This window comes from Cervus elaphus, chromosome 33 (assembly GCF_910594005.1).
Source record: "Cervus elaphus chromosome 33, mCerEla1.1, whole genome shotgun sequence".
Classification (NCBI taxonomy): domain Eukaryota; kingdom Metazoa; phylum Chordata; class Mammalia; order Artiodactyla; family Cervidae; genus Cervus; species Cervus elaphus.
This window is the reverse complement of record NC_057847.1, coordinates 21666316-21694013: the sequence shown is the minus strand read 5'-3', so window position 1 is coordinate 21694013 and position 27698 is coordinate 21666316. Positions and strand designations below refer to the sequence as shown.

Here is a 27698-nt window from a genome sequence, read left to right as displayed (position 1 = left end):
TGAAGTAATGAGGATGAAATGAAGCAAGTCAGAGCTGAAAATCCAATAACCACCTTCTAGTCTTAGCACTGCTGACATTGTCTTCTCTCCACACTCATTGTGTACAATGCAGCTGTACAATCCTTGGTCTACCAGCTGAACATTACATGCAGGAAGAGACTGAATATTTCCATTTTGTAACTGCTTCACTCTCTTATATTCCTCTAGCTTTACACCTTCATAAATCCAGGTTATATCAACAGAAGACTCATCTTCGACAACACAGAGGAATTGAGTCGTGTCACCGCACTTTACAGAGAGGTCCTGAAGATGCAGGAGAATCTTTGGTACTTCACCCATCGGCTCTTCAGCACTTTTCTCAGATAACTCACTGCTTTCTGCAATTTGTGAAAGGGATGCAGCCTGGTGCAACTGTACATCTTCAATGGATGCAGTTGTGTGCGTGGAACTTTGAGATACACTTTCAAAAACCTGCAATTCATATTCACATGATAATCCCTGAAAAGACTTCATTTCGCTCTGCAATATTCTGCCAGTCCTGCTTTGTGAAAGAGGACTCTGCCACTCTCTGGGACTTGGTGGACACTTGCATCTCTCCCAGAACTTTGCCTAGCTAGGGCTTGCGCTGTATGATAAGTGACAAGAAAAAGAAAAGAATATTAAGATCTAAGCTTTGTCACTTGGCCAGGTTAATTAAATAAAATGGCATGGAAGATGAAGATGAAAGACATCACTGTCGCTCAGAAGCAGCCTGCCAGACGCGGTGTGCTCCAGGGTGTCAGGATTACACAATAGAGAGTTCATTCCCAGTGATGCAGTGATGAATGGATGATGAAGGCTCACGCGGATGCCATGAAGTATCTGCTTCCTTCCTTCTGTTGTCATTGCAGCTTCCCAGAGTGATATAACCACTCTTTTTCCCTGACTCTATTTGGGATATAATTTGTCCTCCCTCCCCCATAGACTTTATCAACAATAGGTAGCAAATAGATCATTAATGATGCAATGATGAGATGTTGTTTAGAAAAGTAAAAATGTCAAGCAAAGTTGATGCCTGCATACTAAGTAGCTTCAGTTGTGTCCAACTCTGCGTGACCCTGTGCACTATAGCCCACCAGGCTCCTCTGTCCATGGGATTCTCCAGGCAAGAAAACTGGAGTGGGTTGCCAAGCCATCCTCCAGAGGATCTTCCCAAATGATAACTAGTGTAATGCCCTGAACACATACTTCAGTGAGATTTCAAGTATACTGGTTAAACCATAGTTGAGGACTTGGGGGAACTGTTAGTAAATGATGGACCAGCCACAATATGCACCGAGACACACAGCAGAGACTCTCATTAGTAACAGTGGGAGGAGCAGGGATGCAGCAGGTCAAAGTCTTTGAAGCAAGCTGGGCTTCCTTTACCTTTTGGAGTCACTGTGAGTGTAGCTGCACAAGTGGCTTCCCCAGCGCTATTGGCTGCTTTGCAACAGTATTGCCCGGCATGCTCTGAGTAAGCATCAACTATAAGCATTAAAGCCAAGCCTGTGGACTCCTCAAAGTGGAAAACTATATCTTTTGTTGGTAGAATTGATTGTTGGTTATGAAACCACTGGATTTCTGGCTTGGGAATGCCAGAAACCCGGGCATGAAATCTGACTGTCTCCCCGCTGTGCACCCTGAGGCTGGACAGAGGCTGGATGAAGATGGGCTTTTGGCCAAGGGGCTCCTTCTTAAATGAAACTGATGAAGAGATATGCCATTGACAGTTGGATGTAACTTCTTCAAGTGTGCTAAATCCTGAAAAGAAGCATGCCAACCTTTAATGTCGTATGTACCCTGCATTGAAATCAGAACTCATTAGGGTGCAAATTTCAATGGGGGACTAGAATTCAATCCAATCTTGATGCCTTGTCAACATATGCCACTATTGATTCAAAATCACACAAGTTCCCTTCCACTCTCCAGACACGCTGAGGCATAAATAGTCTAAGGAATTTCATACATTGTTCATGAAGGCAGCAGCAGAGTGTGCAATTCAGGTTAGACAGTCTTGTTTTCTGTTATTTTTTCCCCCTCTGGTTGTAAGACCAGCTTTTATTTTTGGTAAACCACATTACACTGATTACTAAGAAAACCTCTGGTTATCAAAATGAAGTTTTTAAAATTAAGGAAAAAAGTGAGAGCTGCCCTAACTCTTCATGTATATGTTTACTATTACAGAGACTAAGGACTTTCCTGGTGGTCCAGGGGTTAGGAGTCCACCTTCCAATGCAGGGGACGTGGGTTTAATCGCTGGTCGGGGAACTAAGGTCCCACATGTTGTGGGACAACTAAGGCCACACGTCACAACTACAGGGCTAAAGCGCCACAGCTAGAGAGACACGCTTGTGCCTCAACAAAGACCCAGCGAGCCGTAACTAGAAGACCCAATGCAGCCAGAAACAAATAAACTGAAAAGGTATTAGAGACTAAATTGCCAGGGAAAAACAGTCTGACTGTATAAAAATACTATCTCATTTTGAATCAAAGTGCCCTCCCTTGCCCTGATACTGAGGAAGTGTTTCTGAATGCATTTTAAGAGCCCCGAGTAATAGAGAAATGTTAAACCATCTCACAACTGAGCCTCTCAATCCTCAAGCATTCTTTGAATGATGGCAAAACACATCCAGCTGATGTACAGGCCTGAAATCATCCACAGTAGCTTCTGGGAAATCAGAATTTTGTCAATACTGTGGTGGGACAGGAACACTTTTACACTGAAAAATTCTTTTTAAAAATTTTCATGCTAACCAGATGAGAAAATAAATCTACCTAATTCTCTAGCATATGTTTCTCCCCATTCTGATACATGCTGTTCAGGAAGCATGAAAGCTGGTAATGAGAGCAATACATTACAAGATACTATGGAGACAAAGCAGGACAAAATAAAAAATGATGTGCTCTGTGATTCATAATGAGAGGGCTAACTGAAAAGCGAGAACATTGCATGTAACATGGAAACAATTAGTTGCATTAAGAGAAAGGTAGGACCAACAATGATTTACATGAAATCCTCAGTGATTGCTACCGACATTGTAAGATGAGATCTATGTTTAAATGTGGCTCTTAAAACTGTTTTACCATACCTTCCAGTCTCAGAGTGGCTGTGCTTGAGACTTGACCTATAGCATTGCTGGCAACGAAAGTATAAATTCCTTCGTCTTCTGGAAATGCTTCAGCAATTTCCAGTTGGTAAGTGTCTTCAAACTGAGTCATTTTAAAGAACCGAGATGGCTTGATTTTCTTGTCTTTGCTGTACCAAGACACTTTTAGATCTGTAATTCAAAAGGAAAAGGATCTTTAAATTACCCAAAGTGGGTATTTTTATTTACCTGAAAACACAAAATGGACTATATAGGTGACTAATTTTATATTTATCTAAATAATATGATACTTTTCTGTTGGGCATGCCACATCTGATCTTACATGATTTCTTGTCATTTTTAAGAAGGAAACATGACTTTAGAGAAATCCAGCTTATAGAGGGGTTAGAATGTTTGAAATTTTACAATTTTAGTTATATTCTTTGTAATCATTTGCATGTTGCGCTATGGAAGCAAAGATGAGATTTTCACACATTTGGTGACTTTGAGAGAAGGCCTGTCGTGAGAAATAGTGACCACTCAAGGTCACCGAGACTGTGGCTGCCTACTGAGACAGGAAATGAGGAAAATCTGCTTAGCGAGAAAGATCCATCAAAATTAGAGCTGAAACGATCAACACTCCATAAGGTCTAAAAGAGATCCCATTGAAGGCTGAAGAAAAAAAATCTCTACTATTGGAAGCATTGGAAGGTCTCAGCACATCAGAAAATAATTTTTAAAGCTGAAAGATTCATGAAATTTGGGCACCTTAGATAAATTTGGCTTCTTTTCAAAGTAGCAGTAATAATAAATAATAATATAACTAGCTATTTCCACACAAGGATTTGAACCATCTTAAAATGATAGAAAATAAAAACCCAAACCAAGGATAAAATAGTATATGCTGTTATAGTTTAAGGTGATGTGTGCTTTTAAAATTAGTATCCTTTCATTAAAGCAATAACCCTGTAAGTCAAATGTAGATTCAAATTCAGTCACTTGTTTTAAAAGCCAAAATCAAAAGCATCTTCTTTTTGCAATGTGGTCATTATGTTACTTCCTTATCTCAATTTGATCCATGGGGATCTTCCAACAGTCCAATGATTTAGTGTTTGCTTGCAGTTTTGCATAACTACTAGTTTATGATGGTTTCCCCCACTTCCCTCTATGGTAGTTGTTTATAAACAAGTGCCCCTTTTACAGAAACAAATCTTTCCACTTCCTTAGGTAGCAAGGTAAGATAGGAAATGGAATCCTGACAATACAATTTATCAGCCATGTGACCTTAGACATGTAAGCTAATCTCTTTGAATAAGTCTTCTTATTTGTAAAATAAGAAGCATAATCATGCAAAGGCTATAAAACTGCTGTGTGAATCCCATGACACACAGAGGAAAGGGCTTTATAAACAATAGGCACAGTCAGTCATTAAAGCATGAATAGCTAACCTCACAAGGGATCAGCAATGCCTTCAACAACTTGCAAAAAAAACAGGGTCATAGGATATAAAAGGAATATTGTCACATAGGATGTAAAAGTCATCCTACAATCACTTGGTTTGTTTGCTTAGTCCTCAATGGAAAGGGAAGGGTAGAGAGTATTAGTCCTCAGAAGAACGCTTATTTTCCCTGACAACTTCGTCCTTTGGTGAAATGAATGAAGCAGAACAGGCGTGGATTGCCTGTAAGAGATGAGCTAAAGGGCAAGATCTGTCTTGGCGGTGGACTCGATGCTGCTTGCTGGACTACCACCACCTGCGTCCGTCACTGGCTTCTCCCGGCTCCTGTGAGGCTACCCCACAACCTCTGCTCCTCACCCCCGTGACACCACTGCATTTGGTCCCTGGTCTCATTCATTCTACCTCCTGAACTCTTGCGCACTCTGCCCCCTTCTCTCGTCTAACTCCCATCATTGTCAACACTTCCCAAGCCTATCCTTATGATATGAAAGGATGCTAGACTCTCTGCTGGTTCCTCACCTCCAGGCTCATCTCCCACATCTGTCATTCCTCCTTTCACTATCAGTGTTGCTTCCAAAAAGCAAGCCTGATCATGTTACTGAGGAGTTTAAAAATCTCTCAGTGATTCCTCAAAGTAAACAGGAGTCCTAACTAACCATAGAATACCAATACTTTAGTATCTGGCCCTTGCCTTCTTTTCTAGCCTCTCAGCTCCCTCATTACAAGACCATATTTAAACCACTTGTTGCCAGCACAAGTGTTCTGGCAAACCTTTACGACTCTGTCTGAAGCACCGCTGTGCTCAGTAAGCCTATTACTTCCTCAGTGTGGCATCCATGCATCTTTCCCCAGCTGTCTCCCAGACAGACAGCATGGAGTGGGTGGGCTGTTACAGCACTTACAACCTTGGAATCCAGCCGTGCATCTCCTCACCTACACACTGAGCTCCATGAAGCCAGGGACAGGTGTGGGAGCCCTAGAACCTAGCATGATGCCTCAACAGCAGGACACAAATATGGGTAGAATAAAACAAGAGATGCTTAAATGAGTGATGGGCGTTCCTCACTGCCTAACTAATTATTTATCATTTAACTTAGCTAGTTGCCACTCTGTAAGCCTCCAAATGATACTGACTCATTACAGAATGAACACTAGCAAAAAGCTAGATTTATTACGCTCTAAAATTCTACTTTTCCAAATGTCTCTGCTACCAGTAGGTGGCACCAGAGACCTTCAGTTGAAACATTTTCACTCATAAAAGCGCCACCAGATCGCTCGGATCACATTCTGTGCTTTCGTAAGTACTGATTTCCCATAACATGAGACTGGGGCTTCTGCCTACATTTTTTTCCTCCAGTTTGCAGAAAGTAGAGTTGTATTTACTTTCTTAAGGCAAGCTGTGTAAATATTTTCAGTCCGAGGGGCATGAAACAATGTGATTCAGTAAGCTTTTATTTTAAAAAGGCATTTTATTCAATGAATTTAATTTTTGTTACATAGAAAATACATTTATGACAGGATGCTGAAACCTCTGTATATATCTAAATATTACCACACAGAGAGAGTTAATGATCACATGAATTTATAAAGTCCATTCAAACATTTAAAGACATTGCCCATATAGAAAAGATATTTTTCTTTTGCTATCCCAATTGAGGTCTGGTAAAGATTCAAACGTATTTTTACAACATCCTAAAGGCAAACTATAAAATGACTTACCTAAAAAAGCACTATATAAATATATCTAAGACTACTACTTCAGATAATCCATATTTACATATAGTTATTCAAAAATTTTCCTCTAAAAATTCAACAAATAGATAAATTATTTAGTGTGACTTTGGTGAATTTAAAATTAAAATTATTTTTTTCTTTCTTGTGTTAGTAAGATATTATCAACTCAGTTCTCATTTCTTAATATTTAGGGTTTCTCAAACACTACGTTCTAAAGTAACGAAGTCTATAGCATTTATCTATGTTGGTCCCCCATTACCAGGCTTTTATGTTTCTATAATTCCTTTCAGTGGTTGTAATAAAATTAATATATTGAGTACCAGCCACTTGTCAGCCATGTCATGCCTATAAGTGCTTTATATACTTTATATCTTTTAATTATGCTCATAAAATCAAATGGGTCTATTTGGTTTCTACATCAGCATCTCCAAATCAGAGGAGGAAATCATTAGGTGATAGAAGCATGGCAGAAATACTAATTTGTTTAGGAAAATGGCTTCTGGCAAGGTAGAGACTGGGTCATAAAGGAATGGGAGAAGCACTATAAACAAAACAAACTTACTAGGAGTGTTGTGAGACGCCCAGGCGGGGAGAATTTCCCTCTCTGGTGGCATATAAAAGCCAAGAAAATGAGAAAAGGGTTTTCATCTGGGATAAAGTTGGCTTACCCTGTCAGTCTACAATCGTCATTGGGGAAAAATGGCTCCAAACAGTCTGTCTTATTCTCCTAAAGTCAGACTCCTGGGGGACCGGGAGGGGCTCATGGTCTTTGGGAAACTTGCAGCAATTGAAAAATCGTAACAGCTAACAGATTGAGGGATTACTTTTGGATGGGCACTGTGCTACGTGCTAATGTGGGTTATCTAACATAATCATGATGAATGATCTGGAGCAGTGGATATCAGCCATTTAACAATCATGCTTTTGTCCAATCAACAATTACTAAGCATCTACTATGTCCAGAGCTATACTAGGACAAGGATCTACCCTTGCTTTCACAGAGCTTTCCTTCTAGTAGCTACTGCTTTTCAGGCACCAGGTTTTCAATATTAAGAATTCCTGCCCTCATGAAATGTATATTTTATGACTGCACTATTATACTCACTTTATTCATGAGGGAAAGAGACCAGAGAAATCATGTCTTTGCCGAAGGTCACACAGTGGAACTAAGATTCAAATTCAACCTGTCCAGTCGTCAGACCTCCACTTTTGTCCAGGACCAGACATTGCCCTCTAAATGGATGTGCCTTTTCACACAAGCACTGTCCATAGACTGAACATCTTACACATAAATAGACTCTTCTTTTAAAACATATGTAGATGCTATTATAATTAATTTAATAATGATTGTAGGCTTTGTTGTATTTTTTCAAGAGATAACAAAAGTCTAACTACAACCATAAAGAAAATATGACATTTTTGTTAAGTTTAAAACACTGAAAAACACTGAATTTTTCTTTTTAAACACACGGCATGAAATTTATCATCTTCACTATTTTCAGGTGTATAGTCCTAAAAATAGTAGTGGAAAACACTGATATAATTCTTAATTCACTAATTCAAGTAAATGTTCTGCAAGATGCCCATTAAACTTCAAATTATGAATGAGAACTGTCTGTAAGGGAGGAAGGGATGAGGAAACCTTTTCCTCACTTACATCATTCTTTTTAAATATTAGCAACTCTACCCTTCCTGGTAAACCTACCTGTTCCAGAAACTCTGCATTGAAAGTGGGCTGGCCGTCCCTCAGAAGTGACAGCGTCCTGAAGTGGGGTGATGATAGCAGGAGGATAAACTGGCATTTCCTGATCAGGAGAGACAACTTCCGGAACTAAAGAAAGGGACCACAAGACTCGTCAGGATTAAGTCACCCTACAGACCTCCCAGAATGAAGCATGCCAATTTCTCTTAATTTATCTGGTCATGGAGCCCTTTCAAAGTTTCCAAGTTGTATAGCAATCTACTTTTAGGACCTCCAAGCTGTATTTTTTAAATGCCCTGGGAGAATGCAAAAGCGAGTTTCTCAGGTTTCAGTTTAAGCTGAGAAGTAGCAAGGCATTTCTACCTTCCACAGAGAGTGATGCTGAGGTGGTGGCAACTCCGTAGTCATTCCTGGCTTCACAGGTGTAGACGGCCGCGTCCTCTGGGAAGGCTTCAATGAGCAAAAGTGTATATTCCTGCCCATCGTGAAGGAATTTGCACTTGAAACCAGTGGAGAGCAGCTGCTCTTCCTTATACCAGGAAATTTTGGGCTGCGGCCTGCCGGATATCACAGCACAGAAGCGGGCAGGCTTGCCAGACTGCACGGTGATAGGCTGGAGTTCCTGCAGAATCTGGGGTGGCTCTGGGGCTGCGAAGAAAAGAAGACAGATAGCCCATGAAAACACAGGAAAGCACTGGAAAATCCATGCTACTTCACTGCCAGGTGGTTATGTACCCTGAAACAGAAGTTTGGAATTGTGGTATCTTTAATCGTCTCAAAATGTTAGAATATTCTTCATGCTAAGAAAAAAAAAAATGGAATTCTTGTCCATAAGTAGAGGGAATAGCTTTAGAAAAATACTTTTTATATTTGGGGGGTAGGTAGGTGCTCCAAGTGCTGAGTTTCTCAATATAACATGATCACCCCTTTCCTGGCAGGGTCTGAATTGAGCAGGAGGAGCAGTGGACAGTCCCCTAAAGAATACTGGAACACTTCCACATGCTACCTGTTTTTAACAGTCATTGGGCAAATCCCGTGGTGAGCTAGCTTATCCCATTCAGGTCTGTTTGGCAAGTATTTGTGTATGTGTCATAGTCATTTTTTAGGATACTGGTGCCAATGAAGTACAATCATCATGAGTGAATGAATGTCATTTTAGATCTAAAGGCAATTAGGTAATTTTAAAAAAAATCAGCTTTCCTGTTAGGCTAATCAGAACATATTCTTGGTGTCATGATGACTGAGGGAAACTGAGTGGCTCATGAGCCAAAAATGACGTCTGTGAGGCTGGTTTCTGACATGGTCATATGGGAAGACCTTTACTACTCTGTCCTCAGTTTCTCTACCACTAATGCAGAAATAGTAATAACTGACCTATGACTATTTGGTCTTCCAGGGCCCGAGGGAATGTTGGCAATATGGTTCATTTTTATGAAACTTGAGATTTCTCTTAGTGTTCCTTCGACTGTCTCAGGAGTATTTGTTCAGACAGATAGCATTTTATCTGTGTATGGAGGCTAGCCCCAGAACTAGACCAGCCTCATTCAGCTCAAAGGTTCCTCATAAGAAAAGTCGGTGGTTTAATGGTGCTCCTCTGATTTGGCAGCATGTGAAATTACCCTCTAAAGTCAAAGCTGCTGGAACTCACCTGTGGCTCTCTAGATCCTCCCACGCATGCCCTACTAGAGGTGGAAATGCCCCATTGCTTGGTGGTGCTACAAGTGCTCTGGCAGTTAGGGCCAAGGGCAGAGAACCAGAACCCTGATTGCTCTACCTAGACACCCACTTGGGGGTCTAGTATAATTGACACACAGTGAAAGTTTGATAGTGTTGACTGACTGAATAAGAATCTAGCCATGAGGTGCTTTCTAGAAATGACATTTTAGTCCTTTTTAAAGCTGCCATTCCTTTTCCTCAGGTATAACATGAAAATACATGTAGCCCCATATGAGCACGATGGGTTCTTGAGAAATTGCCCAGGAACTATCAGAAATTTAGTAAATTGAAGTGGGGGGATTACTACAGATGGATGAACAGACATATTAACATCTCTACCTACCATTGACATAGAGAGTAACAGAACTCCTGTTCCTTCCTGCCACGAAGGTGTATTCACCGGCATCACTGTGCCTGGTCTCAGAGATAAACATCCGGTGGATTCTCCTCTCCACCACATACTGGTGTCGTTCCTGAACTTGGAAGTTGATTTCGATGCCATCTTTATACCAGTGGGCATCAACATCATCTTCATTGACCTCAAACTCAACAACAGCACGTTGTTTCTCAATAACCTTTGGATGGAGCAACAGAAAAAGAACACTGAAGTCCTGGTTTCCTTTTGGTTTTAACCTGTTTCTGAACCAGCTCATTTGAAGAGCATGCCAAACCCACAAAGGATGATATAGGAAGTTGACTTGTTATAGCACCCTCTCAATTTTCCCTCCCTGTCCTTGGACAAATGGGAGCCCAGACTTCTTCGGCAAAGAATTATGCTTATGCCTTCATGGAGACAATGATTTTATCCTTAAATGTTCACTTCTTAGTTTATCATACCAGAAATAATGACACTTTACATCCGAGGGCTGTTATCACGGACAAAGCCCTTTTCAGTTACTACTCAATTTGATTTCATATGATGTAAACCATAACTTTGTGACTTAGGCAGGAACTATTATCCTCATTTTTTAAAGTGAGAAATAAAGGCTCAGAACTGGACAGCAGAGGAGGGAGGACATATCTAGGTCATCTGAGTCTTCACTGAAGACATTTTCACTATGGACCAAGGCCTGTGATGCCTGGCTCTCAGTGGATGAGCAATATCGTAAATGTGAACTCAAGTACTGCTTCTCCTCACACATTACCCACATTATACCATGTCGGAAGACTGGCACCCCCGAGGACAAGCTCTACGCCTGCAGTCGAGAGCGAAGGTATTTTCTCAGCATCCCTGCTAGGATCCAGTTTTGCTCAGAGGGTGTGTTCCCAGCCAAGTCCCTAAACAGCTGCCTTTCCACAGTAGAAGGCTTCTAGAAACAGCCACCTTGTTCTGAATTCCCTAAATTCCAGTTGCTGGGCAAACACCACAATTTAAATTTCAGTTCTTTTCGAGTTGGTGCTGCTTGGCAAGTGGCCACTTATTAGACAGTGAAGTTTCTACAGCTGCTTTCATTAAAATATTTAGACAGCTGCAAAGGACACACTCATCCCCTAAGTGAGAGGAAACTGACTGAGTTGCTATCAGTAAAGGAGCGTTAAGTCAGTAGGGATAAGCTGATTTCATTTCTTTAGAAGACAGTGATTGGAAAATTTTAAAGTCAAAAAATTAAGTAACAAAATGATAGATTAGGTGCTATTGATGATACCTCTAAAAACTCAGCACGTGGACAATTACCTGCACCTCCCTTTTAATGCTTCGGATGCGGACATCTCTGCCCTCGACAAAGAGGTTGGCGCTGGACATGTTGCCCCCAGCCACCACTGTGTACTTTCCGGCGTCGGACATCCGCGTGGATGGGATCAGCAGGCGGTGGACGTACTTCTCCTTCTGTATCTTTATTCTGTGGAGGAAATGGAAATTGGGGTTTAATGTATGATGACTCAAAGGAAACTGGGAATCCCTGGGAGGTGGCACAACACACCGACGGACCTGTCCACTAGCTGCAGCTCCTGGCCATCCTTCATCCACTGCACGGTGATGTCAGGTTCAGAAACTTCACATTCGAACATGGCTCGCTTCTTCTCGAGAACCTTAATGTCCTTAATGTGTTTCCTAAATTCTATATGACGAGCTGGAGAACAGCATGTAAAAGAATTAACCTTTCGAACAGCTTTGCCAACATAGGATTACATACTATACAATTCACCCACTGAAAGCATACAACGTCAGGGGCTTTCAGTATATTTAGGATTATACAGCCATCACCATAATCAATTTCAAGGCGTTCTCATTATCCCCAAAAGAAACCACGTATCCCTTAGCCATAACCTTCCAGACCCCGTGCACTGTTCTTTCTGGAGACTTAGGCACAAACCTATGTCTCTATTGATTTGCGTGTTCTGAACTTTTCCTATAACTGGATTCATGTAATATGTGATTCTTTGTAACTAGCTTCTTTCACTTGGTATAAGGTTAAGGTTCATCCATGTTTAATATTTATCAGTATTTCCTTATTATTACTAAGTAATATTTCATTGCATAGACATACTTTATTCATTCATTAGCTAATGCACTAACATTTTTTGTAGTGTGTTTGACATTTCTTTTTATGGATATGACATTTATGAAACCATACCTTCCACATAAAGAGTGGCTGTTGAGGTAGCTTTTCCAGCCACGAAGGTGTACTCAGCGGCATCCCCAAAGTGGACATTCCTGATGTTCAGTGAGTGGGTGAGCTTTTTGGTTCTCATCTGACACCTGTCAGTTGATTTGATTTCCACACCATTCTTTAGCCATTTGTAAGAGATGCCTTCATAGTTCACTGTCACCTCAAAGGTAATGGTGTCTTTTTCTTCAGCATTGATGTCCTTCAGCATGGATGTAATCATGATGGCTGCAAAAGGGAAAGCAAATATACCCAAGGAGATTTCGTGTCAGTATGACATGGGTCATAACAGGCACAGAACAAAAACTAGGAATGTTTTTAATATGTCTGTTTAAGTGATCACAGTTCAGAGAGGTACCGCTCTACAGGATTATGCCAAGTGACAGGGGAACAGAAAAAGCAAGCGATAGACACTGCAGCATCTTTATAGATAGTCTTTGAATGCTATTCTAATAAAAAATTTTATCCAGATACCTAACTCAGTGTGAACACAGCAGATGACGAAGAAAAAGTGTAGGCTATGGGGTGATGAGTCTACTGGGTATTCTATCTATATATATGTATTTACTTACGGGTCACTTTGAGGGTGGCGCTAACTTGGTCATTGCCACAGACAAACGTGTATTCTGCTGAGTCCTCCGTGCTGGTGTTCATGATGACTAGCTGGTGGAGTTTTCCCTGCACCACAATCTTGAACTTTTCACTCATCTCAATCTCCACACCATTCTTCAGCCACATGGAAGGTACGTTGAAGTGGGAGACCTCACACTCAAAAGAGGCAGTTTTGGTCTCGGGCACCTCGATGTTTTTCATGGTTTTTGTAATATGTAATGCTTGGGAAAAATCAGAGAGCACTCTGGTTAGTGTATATATATATATATGTACATATATATTTTTAAGATGAAGCAAACAAATAAGACCACTGAGCAATGCCGCCAGGGCTGACTCATACTTACTCTCCACGAATAGTTTTGCCTTGCATTCCAGCTGTCCCACCACAGCTGTGTACTCCCCAGCATCCGAGGGGGAAATATGCTGCAGCATCAGCTTGTGGACCTTCCTTTCTGAGACCAGCCTGTGTTTGTCACTCGGCTTAATCTCCACATTCTTGTGGAACCATTTTACTGGCACTGTGTCATGGGAAACGCTAACTTCAAAGGAAACGGTGGCATTTTCCAAGGCAGTCACATCCTTTGGCTTCTTAATGATCTTGACGGCTGATGGGGAAAGATGAAGCCATTTAGTGATATGCTTCATTTCATGGTAACCATGAGGTGGCGACTTGTAAAGTGCTCCTAAGTCAACTTACTCTCAACGTGCAGTCTGGCACTGGCTCCCAGCTTTCCAAGCTTGAAGCCATAAACAGATTCGTCCACCACGGCACAGTTTTTAATTCTCAGAGAGTAAACTGTTCCTTTGACGGAGACAGTGTACTTGTCATTGGATTCCAGCACAACCCCGTTTCTGATCCACTGGACACCTTTTACGTTAGGGTGTGTGAGCTCCACCGTGAAAACAGCATCCTGGGTCTCTGTCACTGTGAGGTTCTTCAGAGTCTTCTTAATTTTGACAGCTGAGGACAAATTTATGATTGGTTTTGGTATTAATAAAGTATCAATAAATTTCGGTATCAATAAATTTATGATTGGTTTTGGCATCAATAAAGATGATACCATCAAGTAAGAGAATTCCTGCATAAGGCTGTTTCCTGGTCATCTTGCAAATGAATGGTTATCAACAATTTTTGTAGTTATGCAGCACCTCTAGAGTTTTTAAAAGACACTTTGTGACTACTCTGGAAAACTCAGGACCCAGTTTGAAAAGTACACCACACAATGATTTTTCTATACTTGAATGAGATGAAGTTTGTATAGCTGTATACTAGGCTTTCCTGGTGGCTAGATGGTAAAGAGTCTGCCTGCAGTGTGGGAAACCTCAGTTCAACCCCTCAGTTGGGAAAGTCCCCTGAAGAAGGAAATGGTAACCCACTCCAGTATTCCTGCCTAGAAAATCCCATGGACAGAGAAGCCTGGCAGGCTACAGTCCATGTGGTCACAAAGAGTAGGACATGACTGAGCAACTTCACTTAGCTATATACCAATAGCTTAATCAATGGACTGGAGAAGGATGAAAGAAGACTAGAGAATAACAGCACCTAATTTGCTGTTTCATAGAGTTGGAACCTAAGACATGGCTTCTTCACATAAACTCTGAAGCAATTTTGCACCTGTGGTATGTGGCTCAGAAAGTTCAAGAGTTTATAGTGATTTTATGAAATGAGGATTTATGGCACCCAAAATGATTGAACTATTTGACTTTTAGGATAACTGTCAAAAATACAATATGATTTGAAATGGATCACTCTGTTGTTATATGACTGACCTTCAACTTTGAGTTTGGCTGATGTTTTGGAAGTGGCCACCTTGTAGGTGTATTCTCCAATGTCATCTAGTTTGGTGGCAGCAATGATAAGTCTCCTTTTGCGGCCGTCAGATTCACTTCTGATGGTTTTACTGAGCGGTAGGTGTTTGCCATCCTTCAACCATTCGCCTTCAGAATCTGGGTTGGCAACTTCACACTCAAACACAGCTTCCTGGGACTCAGCTACCGTCTGATCTGTGAGTGGCTTAGAGATGGCGCCGCCTTTGGAACAAGAGAAATGCAAGTGTGAGTCTTTAAAAAATATTTTAACAATAAAGAGATCTTTGTACAATTAAATAACACATTTTAAAACATAATTTTGCACATCATGAAAATTTCTAATAAAATTATTTTTACCCACACTGAGAAGATATCATAGAAACCTCTCATTCTAAGTAAGTATGTATTCTAAGTATGTACCCAGGGAAACTACTAGAATCAGGAAGGGTTTGCAAATGGAAAAGCAACTGTTAACTTATACAGAATTCTGAAAACTTCAATGTGAAGCATACTTCATGGATGGCCAGTAACTCAGATTATTCTTCAAAAGCATTCTGTTTAGTTTCCTAAGGATGATTTCCTTACAATATGTCTAATATTTGACTGGAAAAAAAAATCTGCTCAACAAAATTATGGTCATCAACGTCTCTAGAAGATTGGGGACTCCCATATACTGAAAGTCACTGTCATCTCTTCCATGAAGTTCCATCACCTCCAATGCCATCAGTTACTGGCAGAAATAATTACTCCTTCAGCAACTTAGTTGCTAATGTATCTGTCCCTTTCTGCATTGTGAATTCCTCAAAGGAAATATCATGCCTTATTCATTTCTGTATCCTGAGTTCCTAGCAGCATCTGGCCTGTGGCAGTTACGTTAAAAATGTTGGGTGAGATCACATACAGGCTCAGAGTTTTTTCTTGTTTTCACACATTTAAAAACATGTAATTTATATTAAATGTATCAAAGTGCAGAATCTGAAATTTTGTTTCAGAGTTTTCATGGTCAAATCTCTGAGGAAATCATATAATGTGATAAAGTATAAACCATAAAATTTTTATACCAAAGAAGACACATTATTCCCATTTGACTTGCTTATATACCAGATGCCACAGACTGTATAATTTAATCTCAATGTCATATTCCAACTCCTCAAAACCTAAATTGTAATGCACCAAATCAGTGATGAATTCTAGTTTTTTCTTGACAACTGGTTTAGACTTTGATTCCTTATTTTAAAGCAAGTGACTTCTGCTGAGAATGGTTTACTTCATGTTATAGGAAAAAGACACATAGACACATCCACTGAGGTATATTTTTAAAATATTCATTGGGCCCAGTAATAGGGTGAAGGGAACAAAAATGAATGAAACAGGGCAATAAAAAATGAATACATCTTTACAGTAGGAAAGTTTAAATAAAACTTGATCCAACAAAGAAAACATTTACTCATCAATCTAGCATGTACAACGTATTGGATTATATGAAGATGAGAACGAAGCAATTCCAGACTTTGGAGGTATCTGCCCAAGTGTGGGAAGAAGAAAAGGAGAATAAAACAAGTATATGAGTATGGGTCATGAAAGAAACACAGAGTGATACTGTGGTTGGAGGAGTAAGATCTACAAATGAGAAGATCAAGGAAGGTTTTACAGAGGAGACGGCATTTGAGTTATGACTTCCTGGAAGAATATTTTGAATTTAGGCTGATAGGAACAGTGTTGAAGGTATTAATGGTTGACAACAACACAAGCAGGAAACTGCAGGCAATAAGGAAGGAAACAGGCAATGATTTCTTAAGTTAAAACAATTGCTCCATATAAGAACTTATAATTTATAAATGTTAATTTATAAATATACTAACCTGCCACGGTAAGTTTCCCAGATGTCCTATTTTCTCCAGCATAAAATGTATATTCGCCTTCATCATCTTTCATCATATTTAGAACTGTCAACTTATATATTTTTCCATGAGCTTCAATTTTATATTTAGAACTGGGTTGGATTTCCTTGTCCTTAAAATTCCACAAGACATCAATTCCTGAGTGGGACAGTTCAACTTCCAAGACCACATTTTGGGTCTCTGTACAGGTCAGGTCACGAAGACCTCTGATAATTTTAATTTCTGGGGGGAAAATATAATCATCACTTGGTTACTACTACACTGGGAAAAATAGAATGCTTAAGACAGTATTAAGTGATATGGAAGAATTCTTACTTTCTACAGAGAGATCACAGCTGGTTTCAACTCTGCCAACCACCAGCTTGTAAGGTCCTTCATCTGAAGCATGGGTCCGGTTAATCACAAGTCGCTGCTTAGTGCCTTTGACAATGGCATGCACGCGATCATCAGGCTTGATCTGTTCGTCATTTAAGTACCATTTAACAGAAGTCACATCAGGGACTGAGACCTTACATTCGAGCACAGCCTTGGTGCCCTCAAGCACATTAACATCTTTTAAAGGCGTTATCACATCAACACCTGCAAAACCACACACACACAAGATTTGTGAATACAAATTTTTGCTGGAAATACATGCTCACTTGACAGCATAGATATAAGACTGTGTTAAGTCACACTCACTGTAGACAGAGACGCGCCCACGGGTTGACAGTCCGAGGGAAGGAATGGTGAAGGAGTAATGGCCAGCATCCTCCTTAGTCATGTCTTCAATAAGCAGCATGTGTGACTGCTTGTCTATCACAATGTGAACCCTGTCGCCCGGCTGCACTTCTTCGCCATCTTTCATCCAGACACCTTCCACATTCTCTAAGGAGACTTTAACTTCAAGCTGAACAATGTCACCCTCACAGACTTTTTGATCACTGAGTCCTTGCAGGATAGCGATGGGGCGGGCTATGAAAATATGGGGAGAGAAAAGAACGTTATGGCCATTTATTATCAATAAACCACAGTGATGCTTGCTATGGGCTGAAAAGGAGGAGGGGGCTTACGTTTCATCTTTAGTCTACAGGTTGTCTTTTTCCCATCGACAACAAAGCTGTATTCTCCCTGGTCCTCTTTGGTCACATCCTTGACTGTGAGGTTCTGACGGCCACGGCGAGATGTAATTGTGTACTTGCCATTGGATTTAAGCTCCACACCCTTATGATACCATTTGCCTTCTACATTTTCCGGGGTTATAATGCATTCTAACTCCCCTGAAAATGATTCTGGAACCTCTATGTCCTGAAGTTCTTTCACAAACTCAACAACTGCACCTGAATTATGAGATGAGGAGAAGTTAATTTCTCTGGAGAGTTATGTATCTAGACTTACATGAAAAATTAAATTCCCTGTAAATCTCTTATCTCCCCTATCCTATCAGGAATATTCTTAATATCTAACTTCTGGACTGAGAAATAAATTGTCAATAAAAGGAGTTATTTTAATTTTTATATTATTTTTAATAAAGCATGGAATTATAATTCAAAAAAATTTTAAAAACAAGACATCAAAATAACCTCGCTTTAAAAATATCCCAATTGTCAATATTCTTAATTAGTATTATATAGTCATGATTCTTGGTATGAAGCTTACATTTAATTCATAGGTAATTCTTTTTAGGAGGTGAAAATTGCATAGCTAATTTTATCACATAATAAAAGTAACTTGAAAACTTGAGTAAACAACAAAATCATTATTTACTACCTTCGACAATAAGTTTAGCTGTTGTTTTCACGTTTTCGTCTTCCACAAGTACACAGCTATAGTCTTCAGCATCAGATGTGTCGATTGTCAGCACGGAGAGGAAGTGAACTTTCCTGTCAGAGTGCATCCTATATTTATCTCCTGTGTGAATCTCCACACCATCTTTATACCATTTCACTTTGACAAATGGCTCTGAGGTTTCACATTCAAAGGTTGCCATGGTGTCTTTTTCCTTAGCAACAACATCTTGTAATTCCTGTGTAAAAGTGATCAATTGCTTGGCTACAAGAGAAAAAAGGGGGGATAAAGTACATTAAGTTGAATACACAATTTGGATAACGGAAAAGAAAATTAAGACAATACACTATTGGATATTCACAGAAAAACAAAAATAGATCCATCAAATGAAAGAAATTCAAATTACCCTGGACGAGTAAGAATGCGTGGCTTGAGGTTTCCCCAGCAATATTGATGGCTTTCACCATGATGCTGGCAGAGTCCTCAGCCGTCACATCTCTTATGACCAGCTCACAAACGTTGTCTTCGGGCCAATACCAGTAGATTCGGTCAGAGCGCTCAATCTTCACCCCGTTTTTGTACCACTCACATTCAGGATCAGGTTTTCCCACCACTCTGACCCGGAAGTGTGCATCAGATCCCTGGCCCACTGTCTGGCTTTGGATTCTTTCGAATATTTTGGGGGCCTCCATACTAGGACTTAACTCAATTTTGTCAGGTTTAAAAGTTGGAATGGTGATTTTGCCTTCTTCAGCAAGGGCTTTCTTCTCCTCTTCGGTTAGCTCCTTGGTCCAGTGGAGGAGTTCATCTTTTGTCTTCCTGAGAAGCTCCTCGTAGGATTCGTCCTTCTTACGAGACTTGAGCTCCACAGCTGTGATGGCTTCATAGTAGCCTTCCTCCGTTCTGCGCTTGAACTTGCTACGCAGCTCTTCTGACTCTTCAGACACTTTTTCATGGGTGATTCTCTCAGCCCTTTTCAGCCTCACAATTTCCTTGGTTTCGGTGGTGTCAACAGGCCTGTCTACTTTTTGTACTTCAAACTGAAGCTTCCCAGGTTCATGGATGTGAAACTCTGGCTTTGGCTCAGGGGCTCGCCTAAGGACAGACCTAAAATCTTCCCTCTGTTGGATCTCAAGCTTTACTTTATGCTCTATCACACCTTCAGGGTTTTCTGCAGTGACCTTGACTTCACCTGTATCATAAGACTTGCAGTCCACGATGTCCAGATAATGAATGCCATCATAGCGGACTCTGAACCGTTTGCTTTTGCGGATGAGCTGCCCATTAAGGTACCAGTTGAGTTTGGGCTGAGGGTAGCCTGTTACCCGGCAACGGAATCTGGCAGTCTCCCCTTCCAGTACTCTTACTGGCTCTGGGAACAAGACAATGTCTGGCTTTTGCTTCTCCTTTTGATCGGTTGTCACACCAGTAAGGGCACCTTCATGAGCCATTCGCTCTAATTCTTCAATTCTCTGTAAGCCTTTCCTCCCCTCAGGCAATTGAGATTCCTCCACAAGACTCTTCTCATCTTTGACAATAAGGGTAGCAGATGTGTGGTCTGTTCCATATTTGTTAGTAGCTCTGCAAGTAATGACACCACTGTCTCTGGAATATGCTACTGCGTAATCAAGGCTACAATACCCAAATTCATTGATCATGCGGAGCCTGTTGGCTGCTTCCAGTGGCTTTCCATCGTGGAGCCATTCCACCACCATCGTTGGGTCGCCAATTGGTGTCAGCCTGCATTCAAAGTGGGCAGGCCCAAAGCGCTTGAGTCTTAAGGAAGTGAGTTTTTTCTTGAAAAATGGTTTCTGTTGCTTTTCTTTGTCATAGAGGTCACCCTCTTCCCACTGCTCTTGGCCATATCGCAAATGGAGAGGCTCCAGTTCTGGGGCTGCAATCTCCTTTGCTCTATACGTCCCTCGTGGGATGATTAATCTCCTCTCTGGCTCAGGCTCTGCAAACTCAACTTCAACATTTACTTTGCATCGTGTAGTGTCTCGGCCAGCCTTATTAATAGCGGTTGCAGTGTACCAGGCAGAGTCTTGGCTGACAGTGGAATCGATTTTAAGGGCAGCTTCTCCCTTGGTTCCTTCAATTCTATAAAAAGTGGAAAATAAATCATCAATACAGAAGTAGTTGTTACTTCCTTGAGTATTGGATCTGTGTAATGAGTTTAGTTTTACTATTTTTCAAGCCAACTTACCTGATTTTGGGATATTTATGAGGTACAATGATTTCACTGTTTTTCAACCATACGATGTCAGGATTGGGGTTGCCCGTAGCTCTGACTTTCATTTCAAGTCGGGAACCTTCCTTTATGTTGAGATTCCTCAGTTTTTCCACAAACACTGGTTTTACCTGATGTTCCACAGCTGAAAGAGAAAGGTTGTGATTCTGAGTGAGTAGGGCTGAACTACCTGTTTAAAACCCAAGTGATAAGGTTATTTATTTTGAGTCTTCAGAGCAAATACCTTCCACAGTTAAAATCACTGAAATTGAAGATTTCCCTGCCCTGTTTTGGGCAACCACCGTCCATTCCCCAGAATCACTGGGTGTTGCAGGGACAATAAGCAGTGATTGGGTACCATCTTCTTTAACGACTACTTTATGGGTATAGTCATTGACAATTTGCTGGCCTATCAGAAAAATAAGCAAAAAAGAAATCATGTTAAAATAGTTGTTTTTAAAAGTTGTTAGACACACAGATAAGTTTATTTTTGTGTTTAATAATTTATTAGCGAAAACTTACACTTACCTTCATGAAACCAGAAGGTCTCGGGCATGGGTCGACCCACAACCTTTAAGTCAAATCTGGCAGTCTGTCCTTCTACACACTTGAAAGAAGTAGGTTTCAACACAAAGACTGGCTTATACAGTCTCTCGAGTTGTGACTCATCTGTTTCCTCCAGCCTGCGTCCAGGGGACATCCGTGCAGGGGACATCCTCGCAGGGGACATGCGTATCGGAGATCTGCTCACTGAACGTGGAGAGATGGATCTGAAAAACAAAATGCAAAAAAGAATATTTTTATGAGGCATAGAGAAAACTACCCACAATAAATCTCTTTCTTAACATTATTTTAGAATTTACTTTGTACATTAAAAGGTACCTCAGACTCATTGGGATCCAAAATGGAATACATTATTATTGCTCCCAAAACTATATTATTCATATACCATCAATCCCAGTCAGGAATTATTCAACACAGCCATCAAAAAATCCATCAAAAAACCCATCCTCAAAATCTTAGACTGGTCCTTAATACCGTCTCCCCCTTACCAGCTGGGTTTAATGAGTTACTGAACCTTTTTGGTTCAACTACCAAAATATTTCAATAAATGTTGGCTGGTTAAATACCACTGACATAAATATGGAAAAATAAAAATAACTTACATATACCAGAAGAGGAAAAACAAATAAAAGATATTTGAAAGAAGTCCCAAACTCTCCTTATACATTGTAGCCAGATTGGCTTGGATTGGATTTCAAGTGCTGGCAGCACCACACAGGCTGGGTGAACTAAGGCGATTTTCACAGGGTCAGGGAAACTTAGTGTTCTCACTTCCAAAATAGCAACAATAATCCCTCCATTGCATGGTTGTATAAATTTAGTGATGTGTGCTTGTGTTAAGTCGCTTCAGTCATGTCCGACTCTGTGCGACCCTATGGACTCTAGTCCACCAGGCTCCTCTGTCCATGGTATTCTCCAGGCAAGAATGCTGGAGTGGGTTGCCATGCATGCATGCTTGCTTGCATGCTAAGTCGCTTCTGTCGTGTCCGACTCTGTGCTACCCCATGGATGGGTTGCCATGCTTTCCTCATAAACTAGGGATAACACATGTAAAATCAGACGTTAAACAACTCTTTATAGCCTTCATTATTTTAGCTATGGCACTGGCAAAACAGACAATATGATACATGATGAAAGATGCTTTGCTCATTCTACACAGGGGTAAGAAATAAAAACTGGGCAATTGCCAGTACAGAGAATGGTGGACTTCGGGGTTATTTCAGCCTTCATACCCCCCACTACATGACAGCAATTTGCTACTGAGATATTTGGTGTTTTAAACAATTTAAATAGTAATCAACGTGAATTATTATGAGCCTCACCTGATTCTGCTCACTGGCTCTGGTGTGGGTATGTAAGTGGGAGCACTAAGAGGTGCCGCAGGCTCCACATACAATTTCCCTGAGCAAATTGCATTTCCTTTCATATTGCTGGCAAACGCAGTATAGATGCCTTCATCTTCTGGAAGAACAACAGGTATTCGCAGACTAGCTCTGCCATCTTGTAGAAAGTCCATATGGTATCTCTCTCCATGTTTGATGCGCTTGCCATCTTTATACCATGCAATCTGCAAATAACATCATGCACATGTAAATAAAATTTACATAAAGGAGTTACATTACAACCTATGTGTGTCTTTATTGTAGCATGGAGGTATGATCAATGCTTATATTTTACCTTGGGTAATGGATACCCAGACATCTTGCAATGAAATGTAACACCCATCCCTTCAAGAATTCTATAATTCTTGACTCTTAAATCAAATCCTGCTTCAATAGCTTCAGATTCAGAAATGTCAACTGCCATCTTTTCTTCTCCATCTTCTTCAAGAAGTTCTTCTAATGTAGTCTTTATTATTCTGTATTCAATTTCTTTAATTAGTCTCTCTTCAAAGGAAGAAATGTGGAATTCCTATGTAGTAAAAAAGATGACAGTCTGTTAAAAAGATATCTGCTGACTGATAGAAATTCTTTAAGAGTATTTGTTTTCAGAAATAAGGTTTGATTAAAATTTTTAACAGGAAGAAACATCTAGAAATGTTTTATTTTTGCTTTTTTATTTGTTTTTCAGTGAGAATGAGATGAGTCATTATTTTTTAATCTGCCTTTCAGTCATCTTTGGAAGTTCATGCTGTGGTGTCTTGGACAATTCTAAGAGTATGGGTTATACATGTGATGTCTATCCTACTGATGAAAAAAATGTTGGCAGTAATGAACTTTGTTGTTTTAGTAATTGTTTTTCCTACTTAACATGTAATCTTTATTTCCAAAGTCATATGTGCAACATATTAATATTATGAAGATTAAGGAAGCTCATCAGCAGTGAACCTGGACCTGCTTATAGTAGTATAACCCTGGCCCATCACTCAAAAATGAAAATATCAAACAAAAACAGGGGCATTGAGGGAGGAAAGAATAATGTGTGAAGTGATTTACTTGGTCATTATTATACCTACCTGGTCTTCCACAAAAGTTCTGACCATTACAGTATCTTTGGCCATTTTCTTCCTAATTAAGGCTTGTTCTTTTTCATACTCTTTTTCATACTCAGAGTATACATATCCAGGCGCTATTTCTCCAACTTTAGGTTCTTGCACAAATGCAGTCACTTGTGTCTGGTAAAGCATTTCTTGCTGGGATTTCATCAGTGACTCATAATCAGCTAGGGGTTAAGAAACATGAGTTAATTTTTAATGTTCTTATGAAAAAGCCTTCATGCCACTGTTCATTCAAGCAAGTCCTACCCTATGGAAAGTTGATAAACAGAAGCCAGATTTTCCAAATTTTACTATCAAAGTGCTCAGGATAGACTAAGTAGATTGAATTTCAAACCCAACCTTACATTAATAAGTCAAAGCAGCCAATACTGTTATAGAAAAAATTTTATATTAGCAGTCAGTCCTTTGGGATCAACCCTAGAGGTTTTCCTAATTTGTCGTGTGACTTCTGGCAATTCATTTATCCTCTTTGGTCTTGAGTGCTTCATCTGCAAAATGGGGACAACATCCTAATCCTAAGGGGTTTTGTACAGAACTTAGGATGGTCCACTATAAATGTGAACATCTTGGCAAAGATAATGGAGACCCAAGGTACATTTTGTTTAACTTAAATGCTATTACACTTTTTTTTAAAATTACTTATGAATATTGAAAATCCTGATTTCTAGCTTTTAAAAAAAACACTGGAAGCTCTAGCAACACTGAGCCTGGTACGTGTGTGCCTGGCAACAACATACTGGAGGTGGAGCTACTGACCGCCTGAGGCAGGGCATATACTCTCCAATTTCTCCACTGTCTTCATCACACTCACTAATATCTGTCTGGGTCTAGAGGGCCAGAGGATTTAGAATCCTTGCATTTTCATTTCTTAATTTAATGTAATTGTTTTGGCTGAACCACGTGGCATGTGGGATCTTAGTTTCCTGACTAGGGATTGACCCTACAACCCCCTGCGTTGGAAGGCAGAGTCTTAACCACTGAACTGCTGGGGAAGTTCCTCCTGCATTTTCAAAGTCATTATATGCTTAGAATTGAATGCACCAAAAATAAGCTATTGTCAGAACCTTTGAAGTTTAGTACTGGTACAGTTTTTGAGGCCATGTGGTCTAAAACATTTCCTATACAGCTGAGGCCAAGAGGAGGGCGAATGTGGACAGAGCCAGTATCAAAACCGGAATGCTGCAGCAGGACTTCTGATAATCACACAGCGCTGCTTCCTCCCTGCATTTCCATTCCTATAATGCACATGGAATTACTTAGAGTTGCACTCACCTTCTTCAAGCAAGGAGGCAGATGCAGAAGTTTCTCCATGCTTATTACGAATAACAATAGTGTATTCTCCAGCATCATCGGCAAAAGTCATTGAAATCACCAGTCTGCACTCACCAGTTTGTTTGTTGTAACTCACTTTGTATCTTTATGGAAATGAACAAGCAAAAGAGTTCATAAATAACCCTTATGTGAGTAAAATAAGCCTTATGTGGATCTGTGGTATAAAATTCTATGATCCTAAACGTGGGACTAAGCTCCACCATAGAATATAAGATTGCTAAAAATTGAGGGAAATGCATGGACATGAGTAATGAAGGCCAAACGAGTTAAAATTTTCATTTTAAATAATAGTCATGTATTCTTCAAAATAAATAATAGACTATAATACTACTAGAATCAACCGTATGGAAATAAGAGACTTCAGTGTTTATGTTTTCAAATGATGAGGTCATTTAAATACTAAGATACTTCTCTTTGCTCATAATTTTGTTCCCTGTTTTATGTGAAGAGCAAATGAATAATGAAAACAATAAATTCCTTTAAACATTTCGATATTAAGTCTTTGGTACACTACATTTCTTCTTATTAAGATATGATGGATACATTTTTAGATTAAGTTGCAGGAAATTCAAAGCTGAATTTTATATTCAATTGCAAATTTATTAGCATAGATTTTCACATATAACCAGCTTTCTTCAAAAATTATCCTTTTTCTTTTATCTTTTAGTGACTTAATTATTATGCCTTTTTATTGAAAGTTGTTTCAGATCCTTGGTAGAAAAATATGTTCTATGTGTGTAAAAACTCTACATCATTTTCTCTATTCACCAGCACTAAAAGTGAATCAAACCAGAATATAAAATATATATCTTCTATTCACTTTTGTCACATACCTCTGTTTCTCAGTAAGACTTTGTAGGAAAACATGAAAAGACCTCAAAGCACGCTATGAAGGCTCTATAACAAAAGACCCTACCTCTGAGGGTGGGGTAAGTATATTCTATTCTCTCTTGGCTTCATAGACCTCTCAGACAGATCACAGAAAACTCTACCATTCAACCATGAAAATACCTGTATCCTGTGGTTAGAGGAACACCAGACTTCTTCCAGTAGACATGGGGCTTCGGGTTGCCGCCAACCTGGCATTCAAATACAATGCTCCCACCTTCCACCAGTTTCTGGACCACTGGTTTTGTAATAAAGAAAGGAGCGGCAGGTTCTCCCGGCCCTGCTGGTTCCTCTGTGAAGCTAGTATCAGTCATCACCACATCCCTTGATTCGACGAAGCTGGAAAGAGAACGCCCTTCATATTAGCTTCTGGACTGCCATTTGCCAATACGAAAGGGACTAACCAAGCAAAACTGTATACTACAATGAAAAATCATGAGCAAAAGAAGGTGTTACCGTTTCTCTTCTGTGGTGATTTTCTCAGCCACAGCTGTGGTTTCCTTTTCAAATTCTTCTGACACTAGAAGAAGACAGAAGTTGCTCTTGTTAAAGTCGGGTATCTAGTTTGCCTCACTACTGACCTCTCCTTAGCATGACAGGTAAGTTGACCCCATAATTAACCCCTCAGTCCTAAAAGGGGACTCCGTTACCAGGTATGTGGAAAGAATGTCAGGTGGCAAGTGAGGAGTGTGTGGAAGGCCCGTGGGGGTGTGACCACTGACCTTGCACGGCTAGATAGCAGGATGTGCTAACGGTCCCAGCCTCATTCACAGCAGTGCAAGTGAACCGCCCGCTGTCTTCTGCAAAGGCTTCACGAATCATAAGGCGAGCAATTCCACTCTGGAAGGTTATCTGGAAATCAATGGAACTTTCTATCTGGTAGTCTTCTCTGTACCATGTCACTTTGGGGGATGGGTATCCAGAGATGTGGCACTCTAAGGTGACAGATTCACCTTCAATCACAGTCACGTTCTTTAAGCCCTAAAGAAAGAAGAAACAGGAAGTAGTGATACGTGTGCAGATTCCTGAATCATCTCTATATGTTGTACCAAATGTAGGGGTTTGACCTTGTTCATTCCAATTGTCATAAAATGCTTTCTTAAGATCAAGACTCTGGGACTATCAGTAAAGAAACCCCCTTGGAAACTGGAATACTCCCAATTTGAAATAAATGTAAGGTGTTTCCAGCTTCATAAGGTGGAACTGTACTGATGTCATATAATAGGGCATCCCTGTACCCTCTGTTGTTTGTACATATTTAAACGCTAACAAAGCTTGAAGGCTCAGCAGTGAATGCTGCCTCTTCAGCAAAGTTTCCATGCTATCCTCAACTGGAAGTAATCGAACTTTCCTCTGCACCCTCCCTCTACTGAAGTGCTTATCACCTTCTATATTCTATGATGATTATTTATGTACATTTTTTCAGATAGTAAGGCAGACTTCAAAGAGGGCTAGACTAGTCTTGCAATCATGCCTTACACATAACAGAAACTCTTCGAATCTGTTGGATATGTGACTGACGCTGTCACACAGAATTCCCCCTCTCCTTGCCTAATAGCATATGGTCTTAAATACTTGCAAACGTACTCATGGAATTTTCAAGTTTGAGAAGCTGACCTTTGCATATATGAACATTATTTGACTAGATATGCATGTGATCCAACACTATCAACTTTACTCACCGAGACTAAAGTTGGTGGAGTGACAGGGATTTCGACAGGTGCAGGTACTCTTGCTGTTTCTGTTACCTACAATTTTGACAAAGGATGTT

At 40.2% G+C, this 27698-nt stretch overlaps 1 protein-coding gene across 2 annotated transcripts in view; it reads right to left on the bottom strand.

Annotated features, from left to right (window-relative positions):
• TTN (titin) overlaps window positions 1–27698 on the bottom strand; it is a 276026-nt gene that overhangs the window by 224411 nt on the left and 23917 nt on the right. For both annotated transcript variants that reach the window (XM_043894260.1, XM_043894262.1), the window contains exons 17-44: window positions 27610–27675; window positions 26650–26908; window positions 26384–26447; window positions 26051–26266; window positions 24980–25122; window positions 23666–23871; window positions 22888–23121; window positions 22533–22777; window positions 21175–21416; window positions 20891–21055; window positions 20623–20791; window positions 18823–20516; window positions 18399–18680; window positions 17702–17968; window positions 17331–17603; window positions 16965–17228; window positions 16611–16871; window positions 14710–14970; window positions 13637–13900; window positions 13284–13544; window positions 12900–13160; window positions 12295–12555; window positions 11649–11790; window positions 11394–11559; window positions 10062–10293; window positions 8366–8650; window positions 8006–8131; window positions 3111–3299 (exon numbers count right to left, since the gene is read on the bottom strand). In XM_043894260.1, the coding sequence (XP_043750195.1) occupies window positions 3111–3299; window positions 8006–8131; window positions 8366–8650; window positions 10062–10293; window positions 11394–11559; window positions 11649–11790; window positions 12295–12555; window positions 12900–13160; window positions 13284–13544; window positions 13637–13900; window positions 14710–14970; window positions 16611–16871; window positions 16965–17228; window positions 17331–17603; window positions 17702–17968; window positions 18399–18680; window positions 18823–20516; window positions 20623–20791; window positions 20891–21055; window positions 21175–21416; window positions 22533–22777; window positions 22888–23121; window positions 23666–23871; window positions 24980–25122; window positions 26051–26266; window positions 26384–26447; window positions 26650–26908; window positions 27610–27675 (7498 nt within the window). The remainder of the gene's footprint in view (window positions 1–3110; window positions 3300–8005; window positions 8132–8365; window positions 8651–10061; window positions 10294–11393; window positions 11560–11648; window positions 11791–12294; window positions 12556–12899; window positions 13161–13283; window positions 13545–13636; window positions 13901–14709; window positions 14971–16610; window positions 16872–16964; window positions 17229–17330; window positions 17604–17701; window positions 17969–18398; window positions 18681–18822; window positions 20517–20622; window positions 20792–20890; window positions 21056–21174; window positions 21417–22532; window positions 22778–22887; window positions 23122–23665; window positions 23872–24979; window positions 25123–26050; window positions 26267–26383; window positions 26448–26649; window positions 26909–27609; window positions 27676–27698) is intronic.